The 17,673-nt window shown below is 54.9% G+C and overlaps 1 protein-coding gene across 2 annotated transcripts in view; it reads left to right on the forward strand.

The window, feature by feature from the left end:
• MAPKAPK3 (MAPK activated protein kinase 3) overlaps positions 1-14,932 on the forward strand; it is a 28,065-nt gene extending 13,133 nt beyond the window's left edge. For both annotated transcript variants that reach the window (XM_060111604.1, XM_060111605.1), the window contains exons 3-11: positions 6,158-6,297; positions 7,456-7,520; positions 7,983-8,062; positions 10,045-10,168; positions 11,366-11,441; positions 11,770-11,894; positions 12,342-12,427; positions 12,699-12,779; positions 13,485-14,932. In XM_060111604.1, the coding sequence (XP_059967587.1) occupies positions 6,158-6,297; positions 7,456-7,520; positions 7,983-8,062; positions 10,045-10,168; positions 11,366-11,441; positions 11,770-11,894; positions 12,342-12,427; positions 12,699-12,779; positions 13,485-13,637 (930 nt within the window). In that variant the 3' untranslated portion in view covers positions 13,638-14,932. The remainder of the gene's footprint in view (positions 1-6,157; positions 6,298-7,455; positions 7,521-7,982; positions 8,063-10,044; positions 10,169-11,365; positions 11,442-11,769; positions 11,895-12,341; positions 12,428-12,698; positions 12,780-13,484) is intronic.
• The last annotated feature ends 2,741 nt before the right edge of the window (positions 14,933-17,673 follow it).

The following is a 17,673-nucleotide window of genomic DNA, read 5'->3' on the forward strand; positions in this document are numbered from 1 at the left end:
GGTTAAGAGTCCGCCTGCCGATGCAGGGGATGCGGGTTCGTGCCCCGGTCTGGGAGGATCCCATATGCCGCGGAGCGGCTGGGCCCGTGAGCCATGGCCGCTGGGCCTGCGCATCCGGAGCCTGTGCTCCGCAACGGGAGAGGCCACAACAGTGAGAGGCCCACATACCGCAAAAAGAAAAAGAAAAAAAAAAAAAAAAAAAAACCAAGCTGGAATCCCAAGAAAGTGGAAATAATGGGACTTTAGTGGCCCACAGAGCAGTGAGAGGAAGTGGATCCCTGGCCTCCATGAGGTTCCCTTTGCTGTAGGGTTAATAATGTCTCTTGAGCTGTGGGCTGTCATGAAATCCAGAGTTCACATTTTTTCATTTGCTGCTGCCTCACTGATGGGAGAGATTATAAACCAGCTGTGTCTTCCCCTGGAAGGAGTGGGTGTTCCGGCACAGGCCACAGCAGTTTGGCCTGGGCTGCAGGTTCATTGGCTGGGAATGTGGTGGTTGGGATGGAGTGGGAGAGGCTGCTTGTCCAGCCCGGGGCCTTGGGGCCGTGTGTGTGTGTGTGTGTGTGTGTGTGTGTGTGTGTGTGTGTGTGTGTGTGTGTGTGTGTGTGTGTGTGTGTGTGTGTGTGTGTGTGTGTGTGTGTGTGTGTGTGTGTGTGTGTGTGTGTGTGTGTGTGAGTGACAGGTACTGTGAACACTTACTTGAAAAGAGCTCATCCTGGGGTGAGCTGGATGTGGACGCTGGCTGTGTGGGTGGGCATGTGGGCCTGGGAAGAAGGGTGAAGAAGGGTGTTGGGGGCTGGTCCCAAGGCTGTGTCTTACAGAGTCACTGCAGACATCCCAGCTCTGTTTGATGCTCTAGGAAGGCAGACAGAGTACTTTTACAGCTCTGGGCAATGTGAGGTGATGGCTCCTGCAGTGGAGATGGGGCCTCAGTGGGAGAGGAGGTCTGAGCAGAGGGTCTAGGCTTGGTCACCTGCCCAGAAAAGGCTGTCACAGGTTGAGTTGTAGCAGCAAGACCCCCAGTCTTTCTTGGGCACCTCTCTGTGCCCAGTTCTCTGCTAGACACTTCAGAGAAATAGAAAATATTGGACAAATAAATGGACAGATGGATGGGCCTTATTCTCTGAGGGGATCAAAATCAACATCACAGAGTCTAGAGACACAAACATACCATGGCCCACACACTGACACACATTTCCCAGCCCCATACCACATACACCCGTCCACGCCCACGCACACACCCCTTATGTGCACGTACTCGTGTACATGTACCGATGTTTCCATGCACACACACACACACACCCCTACTCACATCCCTGTTCGTGCACACACCCATGCACCTATGCACACATTTATTTCAGAACAAGTTTCCCAAGTCTTGCAAGTAGTAGTTTTGGCCAGTGCCTCTCTGACTCAGGGCCACCCCGTCCTCTCATTTCCCCTCAGGGAGGGGTTGTCTGGATGCTCTCTCAGGAGTCCTGTTCTCCTCCCTGTCCAGCCTTACCTTACTCCAGCCTGGTGACCCCAGGGCAATGACTTCATCCTCCAGAGCCTCATTTTCCTCACTCTATAAATTGGGGCTGATGGTCCCCACCCTGCTTGCTTCACAGGGTGGCACCAGCATCCCCATGAGATAAGGGAAAAGAGTGTTTTGTAAACTGTAAATTGTTTTCCAAACAGTCAAATGCTGCTGTTGTTTTCCCAGCTCCGGAACTCAAGAGTTCCTCCACCTACATGTAAACCCTGTGCTTGGGTGGAACGGGACACAGCGTGGAGATAGGGAGGAGGCCTGGCCAGTTCTGAGGCTCCCATTCCACCTGGAGAGCTGGAGGGGCGTGGGCCCCTCTGCCCTCAACCTTTGCTGGGGTCCACTGTCTGGTGGGGTTGGCAGGGGTCTCGGCTCTCTGGCTACGGGCTCTGGGGGTAGGTGAGAGAATTTGGCAAAGGAGAGTAAGGGGAGAAGGGAGAGGTGGAAACCACATAATCAAAGACTGAGGCTAGAGCATTGTCATTTGATCAAAGAAATATGGTCTCAAATTCGATGCTTGTGTAACTTCAGTGGGGGCCCACAACTCAAGGAGAGCTGGGAGCCCTCCCTTAGGAGGAAGCCAGGGTTCCGTCTCACAGGCATATAAGGGAGCCTGCTGGGCAGTAGCTGGAGCTGTGGAGCTGTCCAGGAGCCATCACAGGCCCTCCAGCTTTGGTGGACCCCTGGGGGGCTCAGGGGATGTAGGATGGGAGTGAGGACGGGGTACGGGTATGTTGCATTGTCAGAAGGTCACCCCATCTTCTTTTCTTCCCAGCTGTGGCTGGGGACCAAGATACCGGGTGGCCCCCAGCAGCTTCAGGCATTTGAATATGGGGTCAGTGGAGACCAGAGGCTGCTCCATGGGGACAGTGCTGTGAGAGTGGGGCTACTGACCCCACTTTGCAAGGAGCCCCTGACCAGAGGTCCTCCCTGTGGTTCCCATCCCCCCCAGTCTAGCCCAAGCCCTGCATCTTAACACAAGGGAAACAGAGACACAGAGAGGCAAAAGACCAGCCCCAGGTCATGCTGAGAATAAGAGTAGAACCTGGGGCTCCTGTCTCTTAGCCCTGTACTCATTCCCATGCCTGGGAAGACGGGGCTCTTGCTTGGGGACACCTTTCGTGAAGGATAGTGAAGCCTCATATACTTGCATGAATGAAGCCAACTTGTAGCAATGGCCTTGTGGGCTGGAGGAGTCAGGATGGGCTCCTTGGAAGAGGAGGTAAAGTTCACCAGAGAGGGTAGGTTAGGTACAGTGGGGAGGAAGTCTGTCCAGGTTGTCATGTCTTTCATTTGTTGAGCCTTCCTGGGTCCTCAATTTAATCTTGTTCTCTCCTCATGATGGGTTGTGAGGGTTTCTTCCCTTTATCCCCACTTTATAGATTTGTTCATGAAATCTACAGATATTATTTGAGCCAGTGCTCTGTGCCAGTACTGGGACCCAGAGGTGACCAGGCAGACTGGCCCTGCCCTTGGGGGCCCACAGTCTGAGGCCAGAGGCAGCACAATGCCAGCCTGACTGGGGAAACGGCTGCATGATCTGGGGCCGGTTATTTCACCTCGCTGTGCCTCAGTTCCTCAGCTAAAGAATGGTGGTCATAAAGTCCCTTCCTCCTAATGTTTCTCAAGTGCTCAGAACAGAGCCAGGCATATTGAAAGTGTAACGTCTATATGTGTGTGTGTTTTTTAAAAGAGTTATCAAAGGAACAAGTTAATTGTAGGTCGTGAGCAAGTGATGCACAGGAGGGAGGAAAAAAGGGTGATGATGCGGGAGCTTTCTGGGAAGCTGGCAACATTTTCTGTCTTGATGGGGGTGTGGGTCACAGGGTGTATGCAACTGTCAAAATTCATTGAACTAGACTCTTGAGATCTGTGTATGTAAAGTATACCTCAATAAAAAAGCATATATAGAAAGAAAGAAAAATAAAGGATGAAGGGAGAATAAGGACCCTCGAGGTCCTCTTTAGACACGTTGTCAGGGAGGGCTTCTGAGAGGAGGTGTCTTTGGGTATACTCCTAGGAGAGGAGAAGACTTTGGCAAGGGGGAAGAAAGATGAGAACACTGAGCCTCTAAGAGGTTTGGGGCTGCACTCAAGGTCACCCTGAGAGATCAAGAGAGACAGCCCTGGAGGTTTCTTGGCAGCTGGCCCTGGGTGGGCCCAGGTGCAGGGCTCTGTAATCTTCCCTTTAGAGAGACCTGGAGGCATTTATTGTGTTTTCTAGGGGCAGTTCTCTCCCCACCCCTGTGCCTGTTCTCAGGGCCTTGGCACTCAGAGAAGGACTATTTTAATCCATGTGGTAAATGGGATCCTAAATATGGACTGAGTAGGGTGGGAGGCATTGAGAGGCTCCAGCTCAGGACAGCTCCACCTGCTTCTCCTCCTCAGCGAAGCACAGGGTGCAGGCTCAGGCCATCCATCTTCCTCCTCCCTTCCCTCTCACACCCCGGTCTCCTTCCAGCCCCATGCCCATCATCCCATCCTTTGTTTGTTCAGGAGCCCAGTGTTTTCTGCCAGACCCCAGCCGGGGACTCCCAGGTAATCCTGACCTGTCTGTACCTTCAAGCTGCTTCCAGGCTGGTGGAGGTACAGAGGCAAAAACCACTGAGGGAGGTGCTGGGAGCACTTTCCAGAGGAGGAGACATCTGAACTGACACCAGAACCTTCCTCAGAAAAAGGGCGTTGGCCCAGTAGAGGAGATGGAGCAAGAGTGCACCTGGCGTAGGCAGAGAGTGAGGCCTGTTTGGAATCAGAACATACATCATTCTGACCAGAATCAAGTGCTCTGGGGCCAGGGTAGCAGGAAATGAGCTGGGAGAGGAAGACGAGCTCTGGATGCCAGGCAAGGAGGTGGCCTTTATTTGGAGCACTAGGGCTGGCGATTTAGAGTGGAGGTGGGGATAGGTAGTGAAGGACCAGAGAGAAAGAGGTAGGGCTGAGGACCCCACCGAAAGCATTTCAGCTGTGTGCTTGGGATTTTAGGAGAGAAGAGAGAGGACCCTGGTACCGGGGCCGGGTACCAGAAGCAGGGCAGAGTGAGGAGAGGGTCCAGGAGCCTGCCTGGGGGCCCTGGCAGGACATGGTCAGGTGGGCTAGGGAAGAGGTGGCAGGAGGCAGGGAGAAGTGTTAGGAGGCCAAGCAGAGAAGGGGTGCAGAGAGGACAGAGCAGGGAGGGAGGATGGTGCATCTTTGGTCTTGTGGCTAAAGCCTGAGGTGCCCCTGGCTTGAGTCACCTCAGGACACAGTGTGGTGGGGGGAGCTGATGTGGTGAGTGGGGGTGACCAAGCCTCTACCCACAGTGCTGTTAAGTAAGAAGCCGGTACATGGGAGCTGTGTGGGCAGAACAGAGGAGGCAAAGGCAGCATGAGCAAGGGATCCATGGTTTCCAGGCTGGGAGTGTCTGCCTACAGCCGTCTCCATGCACACCCCAATTCTGAACTGGTTAGTGGAGAAGGAACCCCGGAGCTGGTGGAGGGGCTTGCCCAGCTCCTTGCACCCCACACTAGGATCAAGCTCCAGAGACCTAGGGGCAAGCAGATGCAGGGACCCACTGCCTTCGTTTCCGCCCCAGTTGATCTTTGCCTAGGGAGCTTGGTCCCAGAGCCTGCCCACACATGCCCTGGCAGAGGGGAGACCATCCTGCGGAAGAAGAAAGCAAGGCCCAGGGTGGCCCAGGGTCCGGCGGGTACTGAGCAAGATGGAGCTGGTCTGAGCCTATCTTGGGTTCCAACCCTGGTCTTCAGCCTTGTTCAGCCAGGAAGCAAATGTGAGCAGCCTTACGCAGGGGATGACTTGTCCCTGCTCTCCCCATTCTGGGCCACCTCACCCTGCAGGCTGACTTCTCCACCCCCTACACCTCCTCTGAGCATGGCCACTTCAGGGTCTTGCTCATTTCCGGTGATTGGCCGTAAGGTTGACAGCCACAGCCCAGGACTGAGTTAACCTGAACAAGGATCCTGACGCCCACCCACGTGCTGCCTGCCTTGATGTGATATATCCTGTGGGGATGACTATTATTACTCCATTTTACAGAGTTGTGGGCTGTGGCTTGGAGCCATGAATGTTTGCTTGAGGTCACAGTGAGTCATTGGAGGAATTTAGCTCCAAGCCCAGACCTCACCCCACCAGGCGGTCACTTCCCTTGAGCAGGATCCTCCTTGCCGCCAACCTCTACCTCTGGTCCACAACCCTTATGCCATCTCACTGTAAAAATGAGGCTCTGGGGATGTGTGGCTCCTGGCCTGGGGTCTCACAGGTGATGTGTGATTTTTCTACGAAGTCCACTCAATTTCCACCTCAATTGCTGTCCCCAAGAAGGGAGGCAGGGGCTTCTCTGGCCTCTGAGCCCTTCCAAGCTTTCAGCTACTTTCCAGGGCTTCCTGAGCTACCAGCTAAGCTGCTTGAAGCTGACCCTCAATCAAGTCCAGAGGCTCATTGGATCACCAATCAGGAAAACCTGGATTTGAATCCTCATTTTGCCCTTCATAAACTGGGGGACCTTAGGCAGGTCACAGGCCTCTCGGAGGTTACGTGTCCTTGTCTGCAAAGTGAGGGCAGTGGCACTACTACGTGGCTCCAGTAGGGGAAGTGGATTTTAGGCCTGACACCTTCTGTGCCTACCTGCCCTCAGCTCCTGTATGACAGCCCCAAGGCCCGGCAGGAGGTGGACCACCACTGGCAAGCCTCGGGCGGCCCCCACATTGTGCGCATCCTGGATGTGTATGAGAACATGCATCACAACAGACGCTGTCTCCTCGTCGTCATGGAATGGTATGCTGGCCCACCCTGCCTCAGCGCCTCATTATACCCCTGTGGCCCCCAGGCTCCCGCCATTCTTGAGGAGCTGTCTCTGTTCTTCAGATAGCATCTCCGGGAGGCCCCCCCAGCCTCTGAAGGGTCGTGGACCTGCGCAGCTGGCCACAAGGGCCTTCCTGCAAGGGTGGGAAGAAATCCACAGGGGCTCTAATGTGGCCTCCCTGGGTATGATTTCCACTCTGTGAGGAGGGGCTGGAAGAGTCGAATGTAGGGGGTGGGGGAGAGATGGGGGGAGGGTGAGAAGTACACTGTCCTCTCAGCTTTCTCCTTCCCACCTGGATTGGTGCTCCCACGGCCCTACCAGGTGCTGGGTGATCAGGGCCTAGATCCAGGAGCCAGCGGCTTCCTCCACCCTGGGCTTCTCCCACAAGCACTGTGGCTCAACCCTAACCTTCCTCAGACCCTGGGCCCTGTGTCTTGGCCTCCAGCTCCTCCCTGTCTGCCTTTAAAGTTCCCCCTCACACCACAGGGTAGCAGCTCTTGAGTCAAATTTGGGGTTCAGATCCTGGCTCTGCCACCCACTAGCTGTGTGACCTTGGGCAACTGCTAATCTCTCTGAATCGCTGTAACTCCCATGTAAAATGTGGAGGGAGATCTTAATGTAGCATTCACCCTGTTCATTCTAAGTGCTCTATGTGTATTGCTGAATCAATCTTCACAACTCTGTGAGGCTGGTGCTATAATCCCTGTTTTACAGAAGAGGAAGGTGAGGCACTGAGAGATGAAGGGACCAGCCCAGGATTACACAGCAGTGCACAAAAAGGGTTTGCCCAGGGCACAGCACACAGTAGGTGCTCAGAAAACAGTGGCCATGATGATGATAACTGACATCTCCTTCCTCACTTGGGGAAATCTGGATGAGGGTGGGGCTGCCAGGTAGGGGCAGTGCCCCTGGGAACACAGGTGCTCCTTGGTTAAGATCCCTAGTTCTAAGAGTTGAGTTCAACCCACCCAAGCCAACAGCCCACCATGCACCAGGCTCTGCAAGGCACAGGGAGGCTGAAGGTGACCGTTCCCCAGAAGAGCAGCAGGGCTGGAGGCCTGGGCCCATGACTCGGGGCAGGGGCAGGTTGATGCCTGATTCTCCTCCTCCCTGCCCACTTTCTCTAATAGCATGGAAGGCGGTGAGTTGTTCAGCAGGATTCAGGAGCGTGGCGACCAAGCTTTCACTGAGAGAGGTGTGTACGTGCAGCTGCACTGGGGATTTGGGCTGAGATGGCTCACACAGAGTTTCTTTGTGATGCTGGGCAAGGCCCTGCTCCTCTCTGTGCCTCAGTTTCCCCAGCTGAATAAGAGAGGGTGGGACAGAGTGTTTATCTCCCAAGGGGTTCTGTGAGTCTGTGACACCTTGTCAGAGATGGGCTCTCCATGGCCTTGGGATGGAGGACTCCATGCCTCTTGGTGCCAACCAACAGTTGAGCTGGGGAGAGGTAGCCCAGGCCTGCTGAAAGAGCCCCAGATGAGATGAGGGCATCCTCAGAGGAAACTAGGGTGACCAGGGTGTGGGTATGGGATGGGGGCCCTGGGTGGGAGGAGTGTACCATCTTGTGCTTTCCCAGGAGGGATGATGGGGTGGGGCCCCCTAGGCTGCCTGACCCTTGACTGACATCCGTGACCCTCTCCTCTGTCTCTGTTTGCAGAAGCTGCAGAGATCATGCGGGATATTGGCACCGCTATCCAGTTTCTGCACAGCTGGAACATTGCCCACCGAGATGTCAAGGTGAGGCTTCAGGATCCAGGTTCGGAGACCAGGGAAAAGAGTACCATCCACAACCCTCAATGGTCCCAGCATCCACTAGATGAAGGCCACGTTCCTCGGTTGGCATTCAAGGCCTCTTCCCCCTGGCCAAGACTGCTCTTCTCAACCTTTTCTCCCATGGTTCCAGCATATTCATTCTGCTCTAGCCAGATGGGTCTCCTTGTTTCCTTCAAACACTGTATAATCCCAATAGCCATAAGAATAATTGAATGCCTACTTCAAGCCAGTAGTGCTGATAAGCATCTCATTTAATCCTCACCCAGCCCTGTGAGATGGGTGCCATTACCCATTTGACAGATGAGGAAACCGAGGCTCCGAGAGAGATTGTCTTGCTCAAGGCTGCGCAGTTGCTGCACTGGGATTCATGCATTCATTTGTTCATTCAGCAAGGATTTTGTGGTGACAATGTGCCAGGCCTCAGGAAGGGGCTGCCTTACAATGTTGGGGCTTCTGTGAAGTAACAGCCATAGTTTCCATAGGTGGAGCCCTCTAATGTCAACATTTTAGGGGAAAGAAGCCATTTGCTGGGCACTGGATGAAGGAGCTGAGGTAATCCCAGTTGCTGGACCTGCTTGCCCTTCCAGTGGATGGGCTTGAGAGATGTTCTCTCCAAACTTCCTATCCAGGGAGGACTGACTCTTACAGGTGATCAAGATCAGATGGATGAAATGCAAACCGAGGCAGCCTTACATACACACATGAACACACATGCATGTGCCAGCCACCATCAGAGTAGAATCTGCAACTCCTGGGCCCTCAGCCCCACACTTAGAGCATGACACCCCCAGGTTTATTTCCTCCTAAGACTGGGCAGAGGAGACCTGAGGGCCCAGCTGCTGCATCAGGTTCTTCCTCTGGCTGACTACTGCCAACCCATACAGTTATTCTTTGATTTTGGATACACGGGGAGCCACAACAGTCTCACCTTTGCTTTATTTTGCAAAATAAACCATTGCTTTATTTTGGCCCTGGCTTCCTTTTTTTCTCCCAAGGGGAGAAAAGCCTTCTGCCGAGAAGATTCCTTTGTACAGACCAAAACTGCTTCCCTGTTCTTAATCCCAGTCCAAGGTTGGATCATCTCAAACAGGACCTGAGAAATAGCTTTCACTGGCTCCAAACTGGAACTCCATCTAACACCCATCCTTCTACCCCAGCTCTGCCACTCCTCTCCATGGGCCTAGGTCCTACCCATTCATTAAAAACCAGCTTCAGGGCTTCCCTGGTGGTGCAGTGGTTGAGAGTCTGCCTACCGATGCAGGGGATACGGGTTCATGCCCCGGTCCGGGAAGATCCCACATGCCGTGGAGCGGCTGGGCCCGTGAGCCATGGACTCTGAGCCTGCGCATCCGGAGCCTGTTGCTCCGCAGCGGGAGAGGCCACAACAGTGAGAGGCCCCCATACCGCAAAAAAAAAAAAAAAAGAACAGCTTCAGGACTGCCTCCTCCATGCAGATTCCCCACTGCCTTCATCCCTCAGACTCTCTGTGCTCTGCAACCAGGAAGGATGGCCTCTGTGCAGCTCCTGGGGTCTTAGCTCCCAGAGTAACCTCAGGGGGGCTGTCCTGCAGGCTCATTCTGGGCTGGGTACAGGCTGTGTGCTTGGCAGCACAGGCTCGCTTGCAGCCCACCTTCCCCCAGAACCCTCATTTTGGCATCTCAAGGCAGCATCACCAACTCAAGCTCAGAATTTCCTGCCCCTGGGCTCTCCATGGCACTCGGTTATCTGCAGCCTTGGTTGAACAACTGCCTCAGTTTCCCTTCTGTGAGATGAGGTGTCACCTCTCAGCCACATTAGTCTCCTCCTTGGCCTATGTTGTTGGTTGCCAAGACCCAGGTCTTTTTAGTGAGATGGTCCTGGCTCCTCCTGCATCAGTCTGGATGAGGGAAGATTCTGCCCCCACCTGGTGCCTAACTCCAGACTAATGTTTTCTCTTCCTGGCCCAGCCTGAAAACCTGCTCTACACGTCCAAGGAGAAAGATGGGGTACTAAAGCTCACTGACTTTGGCTTTGCCAAGGAGACCACCCAAAATGCCCTGCAGACTCCCTGCTACACTCCCTATTATGTGGGTGAGTCTTTGGGATATGGTTTGTACCTCTTTACCACACCCGCCTCACCCTGCTGTGGTATGGGGCAGCCAGTGGGGTGCAGAAGCCAAAGGGTTAAAGCCCAGTGAGGAGGGAGGGGAGGATTCTGTCTGCGAGGAGGCGGTGACTGGGGGGCCGGAGGTTGCAAAAATATTCTCCCAAACTTCAGCTTCTGCTTTTGAAAATAGATCCAGGAAAATTCTGGCTGTGGCCTGTGAGCTGAATGACATCACAGCGGCTCTAAATATATACGTGATAAAAGGCTGCCATCAGCTTGGGATGGAGCCCAACTGTGGTTGTTTTTCTCTGGTTTTTATCTTCCTGGGAGTCATATTCAGAAAGTGGGCAGGCATTTCCTCCTACATTAGAGGGATGCAGGGTACCGGCCACCTGCCTTGTGGGAGAGGGTCCCTTAGGTGAGGGCATGGATGGGACCCGGGGTTGTGCACATACCGACGGTTCCTGGAAAAGCTCCCTGCTCCTCTGTGAGCGGGCAGCCCCCAGATCTGGAGAAGCCCCCGCTGAAAGTGCCCCTTCCTGGAGAGTGGGGTGATGACTCGTTTTACAGAGAGCTCTTCTCCCTCAGGATAAGCCTTCCAAGAGCTGTTTAAGGGGTGGGAAGCCCCCTGATACAGCTGGAATGGCACTGTTTACCAGAACGTGTTTTGCAGTATTTTGACTTAGAAATCTTCTGGCCTACCCATCTCATTGAACAGATGGGAAGACCAAGGCCCCATGGATGGTAGCCAGGCTGACAGTGGAACCCAGAGCCCTGGCCGTGGCCCCTCCTTACCCATGACCTAGGCTGTACATTCAGGAGGCGAGGGACAGAGGGCAGCTGGTGGGCTGAGGCCCTCTCACCTACGGCAGGACCCCATCAAACCCCAGACTGCCCTCCTCTCCCTCTCCTCCCACACCAAGACTGAGATGGCCCAAAGTAGCTGGGAGGCTATCATTTCTTACAGCCCAGTCTAAATTGGGATTATTTTATCTGGGAGCTGCTTTTCCTCCCGCAACTTCACACACATGCTGCCTTCCCAGAAGGTGCCAGACACCAATCTGGTCTGCCCCATCCCCCAGCTTGGGCACCTGCTCTCCACCTTGTCCAGGATTTAGGCTCCTGCCTGGTCTTGAGGACCCTTGGGACTGAGGCCCCTCCTGTGCCCTCTGCCCTGGTAGCTCCTGAGGTCCTGGGTCCAGAGAAGTATGACAAGTCATGTGATATGTGGTCCCTGGGCGTCATCATGTACATCCTGTGAGTACCATCCATCTCCTGCAACCCCGTGTACCCTCAGAACCACTTCTGCCCCCGCCATCCTTAGTGAGGGGCTTGAGCGGGTCACTCTTCAAGGAGGCTGCCCTTCCCTTCTGGTCATGGGACACCTCTTCTTCAGGCTCCCTGAAGGCCTCCCCATGCCAAGGGCAGATGGTGGTCCTGGGATGAACACCAGAGTTCTGAGGGCTGGTATTACTGCCTTGGTGTCTGGCTGCCTGTCTCCCCAGTCAGGGTCTTGGGGGAGGAGAATCGGTCCACCCTGGCGCTTCCCCCACACCTGTGCCGAATGACCTCTGCCCTCCCCCAGCCTATGCGGCTACCCGCCCTTCTACTCCAACACGGGCCAGGCCATCTCCCCAGGGATGAAGAGGAGGATCCGCCTGGGCCAGTATGGCTTCCCCAATCCTGAGTGGTCGGAGGTCTCTGAGGATGGTGAGTGAATCTCTGCCCCAGCTTGCTCCGCTGGACTCCATAAGCCTTCCTCCTGGGAGAGAACACTTTGGTGTCAAACCGACCTATATTCAGATCCTAGCTTCCCCCACATCCCAGCTTTGTGGTCCTAGGCAAGTCACCTAACCTTTTTGAATCTCAGTTTCTATATCTGCCAAATGGGCTCAAAACCTGCCTCCTCAAAACTTCCTCTAACTCCTGTTTATATTTTCCCTTTGGAGACCACAAACAAGTCTGCCTCATATCAATTATCTATTGCAGCCTAACAAATTACCCCAAACACTTAATGCCTTAAAACAAGGAACAGTTATTAGCTCGCTGTTTCTGTGGGTTAGGAATTTGGGAGTGTGTGCAGAGCTGGTGGTCTCTGGGAGGTGGGGACTGGCTCTGAGGAACTTCGCATCCTCACCACTCCCCTCTCTTCACTAGCCAAGCAGCTGATCCGCCTCCTGCTGAAGACAGACCCCACAGAGAGGCTGACCATCACACAATTCATGAACCATCCCTGGATCAACGTGAGTGCCACCTCGTCCTATGGTGGGCAGGGTGTTGAGCTTGAGCAGGGCTGCCAGAAGAGTGATGGCTCCGGAGTCCCTGCCGTGGGCTACAGATGTGCGGTAGTGCCCCACCTATAACCTGCCTTTGCCACCGCTCATGTCAGGCTCCTTCACCTCCCTGAGTCTCCGTTTCCCCATCTGAGACTGGAAGAAAGGGGGTGGGGTGGGGCAGCCAGCGTTGTCCCGGGTGCCCGCAGATTCTGATCCACGGGCCTGGGACTCCTTCCAGCAATTGATGGTGGTGCCACAGACTCCACTCCACACAGCCCGAGTGCTGCAGGAGGACAAAGACCACTGGGATGAAGTCAAGGTGAGTGGACTCTCCCTTAGCCTCCCTGCAAGTAGCAGGGTTTTGGAAAAAGGGACTCCACGGTGGTGACCACCCAGAACGTGGGTCTTCGGCCCCTCTCACCTTATGTCAGTGACTGCAGCCGCGGTCTGACCGTGGCACTTGGAGCACTGGGCTGCACTACCCCGTTCAGGGTGGTGCTCCTGGCTCACGCCCTCAGTGAAGGGGGGCTTTGGGGTCAAACCGACCAAGCTTTGGCCATAATCCCTCCTATGATTTGCAACATTTGGGAGGGTGGTCAGCCTGCTTTTAGACTTAGGGGAGGCCAGATTTGAGCCTATGGGGCAGCAGCTCAGAGCCTGGGGCAACCAGGGCACAATCTTAAGGCGCTGGTGCCCTGGGTGCACAGCAAATGGTATCCCCTTGCAGGCCTTGTGGTTCTGAGCAGGTGACAATGGTCCAAGTCCCTGTCCTACTTACCCTTGGTATGGTCCCAGGGAGTCATTATAGTTTCTGTGCTTTTTTGGATAAGCTCAGTGTCTACCACAATGAACTAGAGTGAAGATCATATGAGGCAAAGGGATGGGCCCAGTGCTGGCTACACAGGGGACACTCGGGCAGCATAGATGGTCACTGCCATCACTGATATTATTAAGGGGCTACTCAGGCAGGAGGTGATGTCTCTTGAGGTCAGTGTACCTGCCCTCCCCCCACATCTGTCCCCAGGAGGAAATGACCAGTGCCCTGGCAACCATGCGAGTGGACTATGACCAGGTGAAGATCAAGGACCTGCAGACCTCTAACAACCGGCTCCTCAACAAGCGGAGGAAGAAGCAGGCAGGCAGCTCCTCGGCCTCTCAGGGCTGCAACAATCAGTAGCTCATGCGGCTGTGGGGGAGCTGGGCCTCAGCCTGGAGGACACACTGGAGGGGCCTGAGGCCCTGACCCAGAGGGCCCAGGCTCATGGTTTTTAACAAAAGGATTATTTTTGTAATGTTTTAATTTGTCACCTGGAACTTCAGGATGGGGGGACGTGACCCTGATCCTTCAGAATTCCAGCCCAGGTTCAGGCCCTAGACAAGGGCCAAAACCTGGGGGCTAGGGAGCCACCTGCTGCAGCTGCAGTGCCTTTGACCAGAGTGGCCTGAATGAACTGTGACTTTGTCCTGCCCCGGGCATGGCCTTAGACGTCTAGGCCACTGGGAGTTGTGGCTGGGCTTCCCTCCTTCTGTGGAAACAGCTCCCTGGAGGGTGGGCAGATGGGCCTGGCCTTGGGAAAGGCATCCGGCCACTGGTTGTCATGGTGACCAGGGACAGAGTTGCTGTCTCTGAATGCTGAGTGAGTGAGCAAGGGAGGGAGAGGGGCAATTGAGGGTCTGCCTGCCTTCTTGGGGAGGCTGCTCTCCCTCACGCTGCATGCCTCTCTCAGGCTCACCCCTCTTTGGTCTCCCTGAGGCTGCAGGGTCAGTCTGCCTGGCTCTCTGGGTGGTCCAGCCCTGTCTTGCTGCAACCCCGTCCCACAGGGCCCTTGGAGTTCTCCTTGCACAGAGTCCCTGGGCCCAGCATCCTGTTACTAACCCCCACCCAAAGAGTAGCCTCTCATCTCACTGTGAGTGGGAGGTATTTTTAACCCTTTTTTTTTTACTTTGGAAATGTCACTGTGACAAAAGCTAAAACAGTTACCCTGCCCCCACCTGCTCACCAGATCCCAGGCAGGAAAGCCTTTCCTTAACTGTTCATCCTCTACTCTGTCTTGATTGATGGCAGGGGTTGTCTCTTGGTGCACTTTTGCGAGAGTGGATAGCTTGGGGCAGGGCCAAAGGCTCCCCGTTAATCAGGGGTCTCTTTCTATACTCCAGGTCAGACCCGAGGCAGTGGAGGGCTGCTGTGTGACGCTTAGAGGGTCTGGTCCTGGCTTTGGCAGAGTCAGAGCAGAGAGTGCCCCTTCCTTGCTGGTCCAGGATCACCCAGCCCCACACTGCCCAGGCAGCCTCAGAATGCTGAACGCCTGATATGGGCCTGGCAAGTGCCTGACCCCCGGCCTGTTTGCTGGTTCCTTACGCTTCTCTCACGGGCAGGGAAATCCTAGACCATGTCAAATAGGGTGGTCACACTATTTGTAAAACACTGCTGGGTTTTACATCCAGATATTAGTAAACAACATTTTGACATTTTCTCCTTGTTCCTGAGTTTCTCTTTGTCTATATGAGTGGACAAAAGTGGCTAAGGGCATGTCCTCACACCTACTAATGATTTCACTGCTGCTGGACAGGGTGCCTCAGGCCTGGTAAACATGCCAGGCTGACTCCAGGTCCACCCTGGCCTCAACAGGCATGGGAAAGTCATGGGAGCTAAGGGATGGCAGCTGCCCCGTGCCCCCAGCTCTGTGCCTCCTGGTGTGCTACGTGTGTGACACCCACCCCCGGCTTGATGTGTGCCAGCATCTGCCCACAGTGGCCACCCCCAGCTGTGTGCCAGCCTGCTGAAGGGCGGGCAGAGCGCCTGCTGCAGCGCTGAGCTATTTTCAGAAGCTGCCAGATTTCATTTGGCAGCAAGGATGTCGGGGAGGGGAGGGGGCGGGACGCTGGAGACTCCTTTGACTACTCCAGCGACGGAGCACCGTCAGCCCTCAGGAGCCCTTGCGGCAGCCTCTAGGGGGGGACCCTGACTGTGACATATCCCCCCAGCTCCTATCCTCCCCATTTCCCAAGAGCTCATCTGACAACCTGCAACACTCCTTCCCCCACCTCCCTTCCTCTCAGGGTGTCGGGGAGGGCAGGAGATGTTAGAAGGCAGGGACAGGCAAGCCACCTGAGCTGAGTGCTGCTTCCTAGCCTGGTGACCTTGGACAAATCTCCCTGCTTTCCCGCCTTGATTTCCTCAGCTGTGTATTGGGGTTGATGATGTCCACTCTGGGGAGACATCTGGGGGATCAGACAGATGATGTGTAAAGTACTTAGTGGGGTGCCTGGTGCATGGCTCGTGCCCAGCACCCATTTGCCACCCCAGCATCCTTAGCTGTCAGGAAGGAGAGAAGTACCTGAAATTGCTCAAGGGAAAAGCAGCCCAGCCCCCAATCTACCTCTGGGACTTTCCACCCAGAAAATTGGGCTTTCTCCACCCATGGGGTCTCACTCCCAAGGACCTGCTCTCCAGAACAGCATCATACGGGCTTCCTGGACCTTGGTTCCAGCCCTGGGCTTCATCCTTGAAGGGATGGCCCACCCTTCTGAAGGGCCCCTGAGGTCCCCAAATGAATTCTGGGGGCCTCACAGAGCCTGTGGTTCAGACCAACCCTTGTCATGTACTCTGCCCAGTGAAACGCTGGCCAGCTGCAGAGGCAGGTAAAGTTTGTCTAGGCACAAAGCTGCAGAGGTGCAGATGGACTCCTTCACTTGGCTACTTAGTGCCCACTCCCGGAGACCCTGTGCTGGGTGCAAGGAAGGCAGCAGTGGAAGCTGAGGATAGAGTCTCACCTCGGCGAGTTTACACACATGAGGGAGAAGGACAAAATATCACACAAATACATGTTGAATCATGGACTTGATATTTTCTGTGAAAGAAAGACGTGGCTTGCGAAGGAGGTGTCATTGTGCAGTTTAAGCCAAAGAGGTAATTTATGCCCCAGTGGCTGGGGAGGGTGCCTGGTAGGTTGCAAGGCTGAAGGCAGAATCGCAGGACCAGGGCCTTAGGGACAGAGGGAATCTGTGCGCCCCTCAACTTTGCCTGTCTGTGCTTCTCTCGGGGGCTGGCCTTGATCTTCCTCCTGTACTGCCTTCTCCACATGCAAGACCAGAGCTTCAGTAGTCCTAGCAGGGAGGCATCTGCTCAGCTGTCTGCGTGCCATTCCCAGGTTTCTTATTGGCCATACTTGGCCCATTGCTGTTGGTGGGGGCATGCCCCCTCCTATGACTAGGTGGGGAGGGGTGCAGCAGAGGTAATTAGCAGAGGAGAGGATGGAAGGATTGCCCGTGGATCTCCCATATCTGTGTGGCCACTTCCAAGAGCCCCTGAGGAGGCTGGCCCAGCGACACACCTAGCCCAGGGCCTGGCCCCCTGATCTCTGGCATCAGGTACAACTCTCACAAGCCAGGGTTGGGAGGCTGGATGCCTGGCCAGATCACACTCTTTGGGCCTCAATGTGGCTATCTGTGAAATGGGAGCAAATCCTGACAATTAGCTGGTATCAGGTGAGCTAAGAAGCCAAGGGGCCACATGTTCACATCGTCCTATTCAGACACATGCATTTGCCCGGGCTTCATGTGGTTTCCCGAGGTGCTTTCAATAAAGAATCCATAAGAAGTGTATTCACATGTGTGTGCATGTGAGTGCACGTGTGTGTGTGTGTGAGAGACGTTTCTTCCCAGTGATGCTCCCCCTGACCCAGCCGACAGCAGCGTTCTCTGTCTTACAAACCTGGTGCTGGCCGGCTTCCAGCGGCCTGGCTCATTGCTATTCCACACCAGCCCCTCTCTGCCCTCGATTCAGCCCCTCCACTGCAGCGTCGGAATTGAGCCTCAAAATGCAGCTTGCCGCAACCTCTGCAGGGGTCTCAATGCTTCCAGGGCTGCTTGAAACTCTCTCTCTCTCTGGCAGGTGTGGGGAGGGGGCACAGGTCCCGGGTAACTGTCTCCGAGCCTGGCTGTCTTGGGCTGAGCCTTTGAATCCCTAGGGGGTTCTAACAGCTGCCCCCAAACCCAGCAGGATAAAATTATCCCCTTTGTCCCTCTGGACAGCCAGCATGTTCACCCCTTGGAATTGAGGCCAGCAGGCAAGGAAGGATCTGGGAAGCCCACCTCCCACCCTGTGTGTGGAGTGGGGTGGGGTTATTTAGTTTTGAGCCAGGAGATCTCAGCTCTGATTTACATGAAGCCTTGGGCAAAGCTATTTCACCTTTTGAGGTTCCCTATCAGTA

This window comes from Mesoplodon densirostris, chromosome 10 (assembly GCF_025265405.1).
Source record: "Mesoplodon densirostris isolate mMesDen1 chromosome 10, mMesDen1 primary haplotype, whole genome shotgun sequence".
NCBI classification, from domain to species: Eukaryota; Metazoa; Chordata; class Mammalia; order Artiodactyla; family Ziphiidae; genus Mesoplodon; species Mesoplodon densirostris.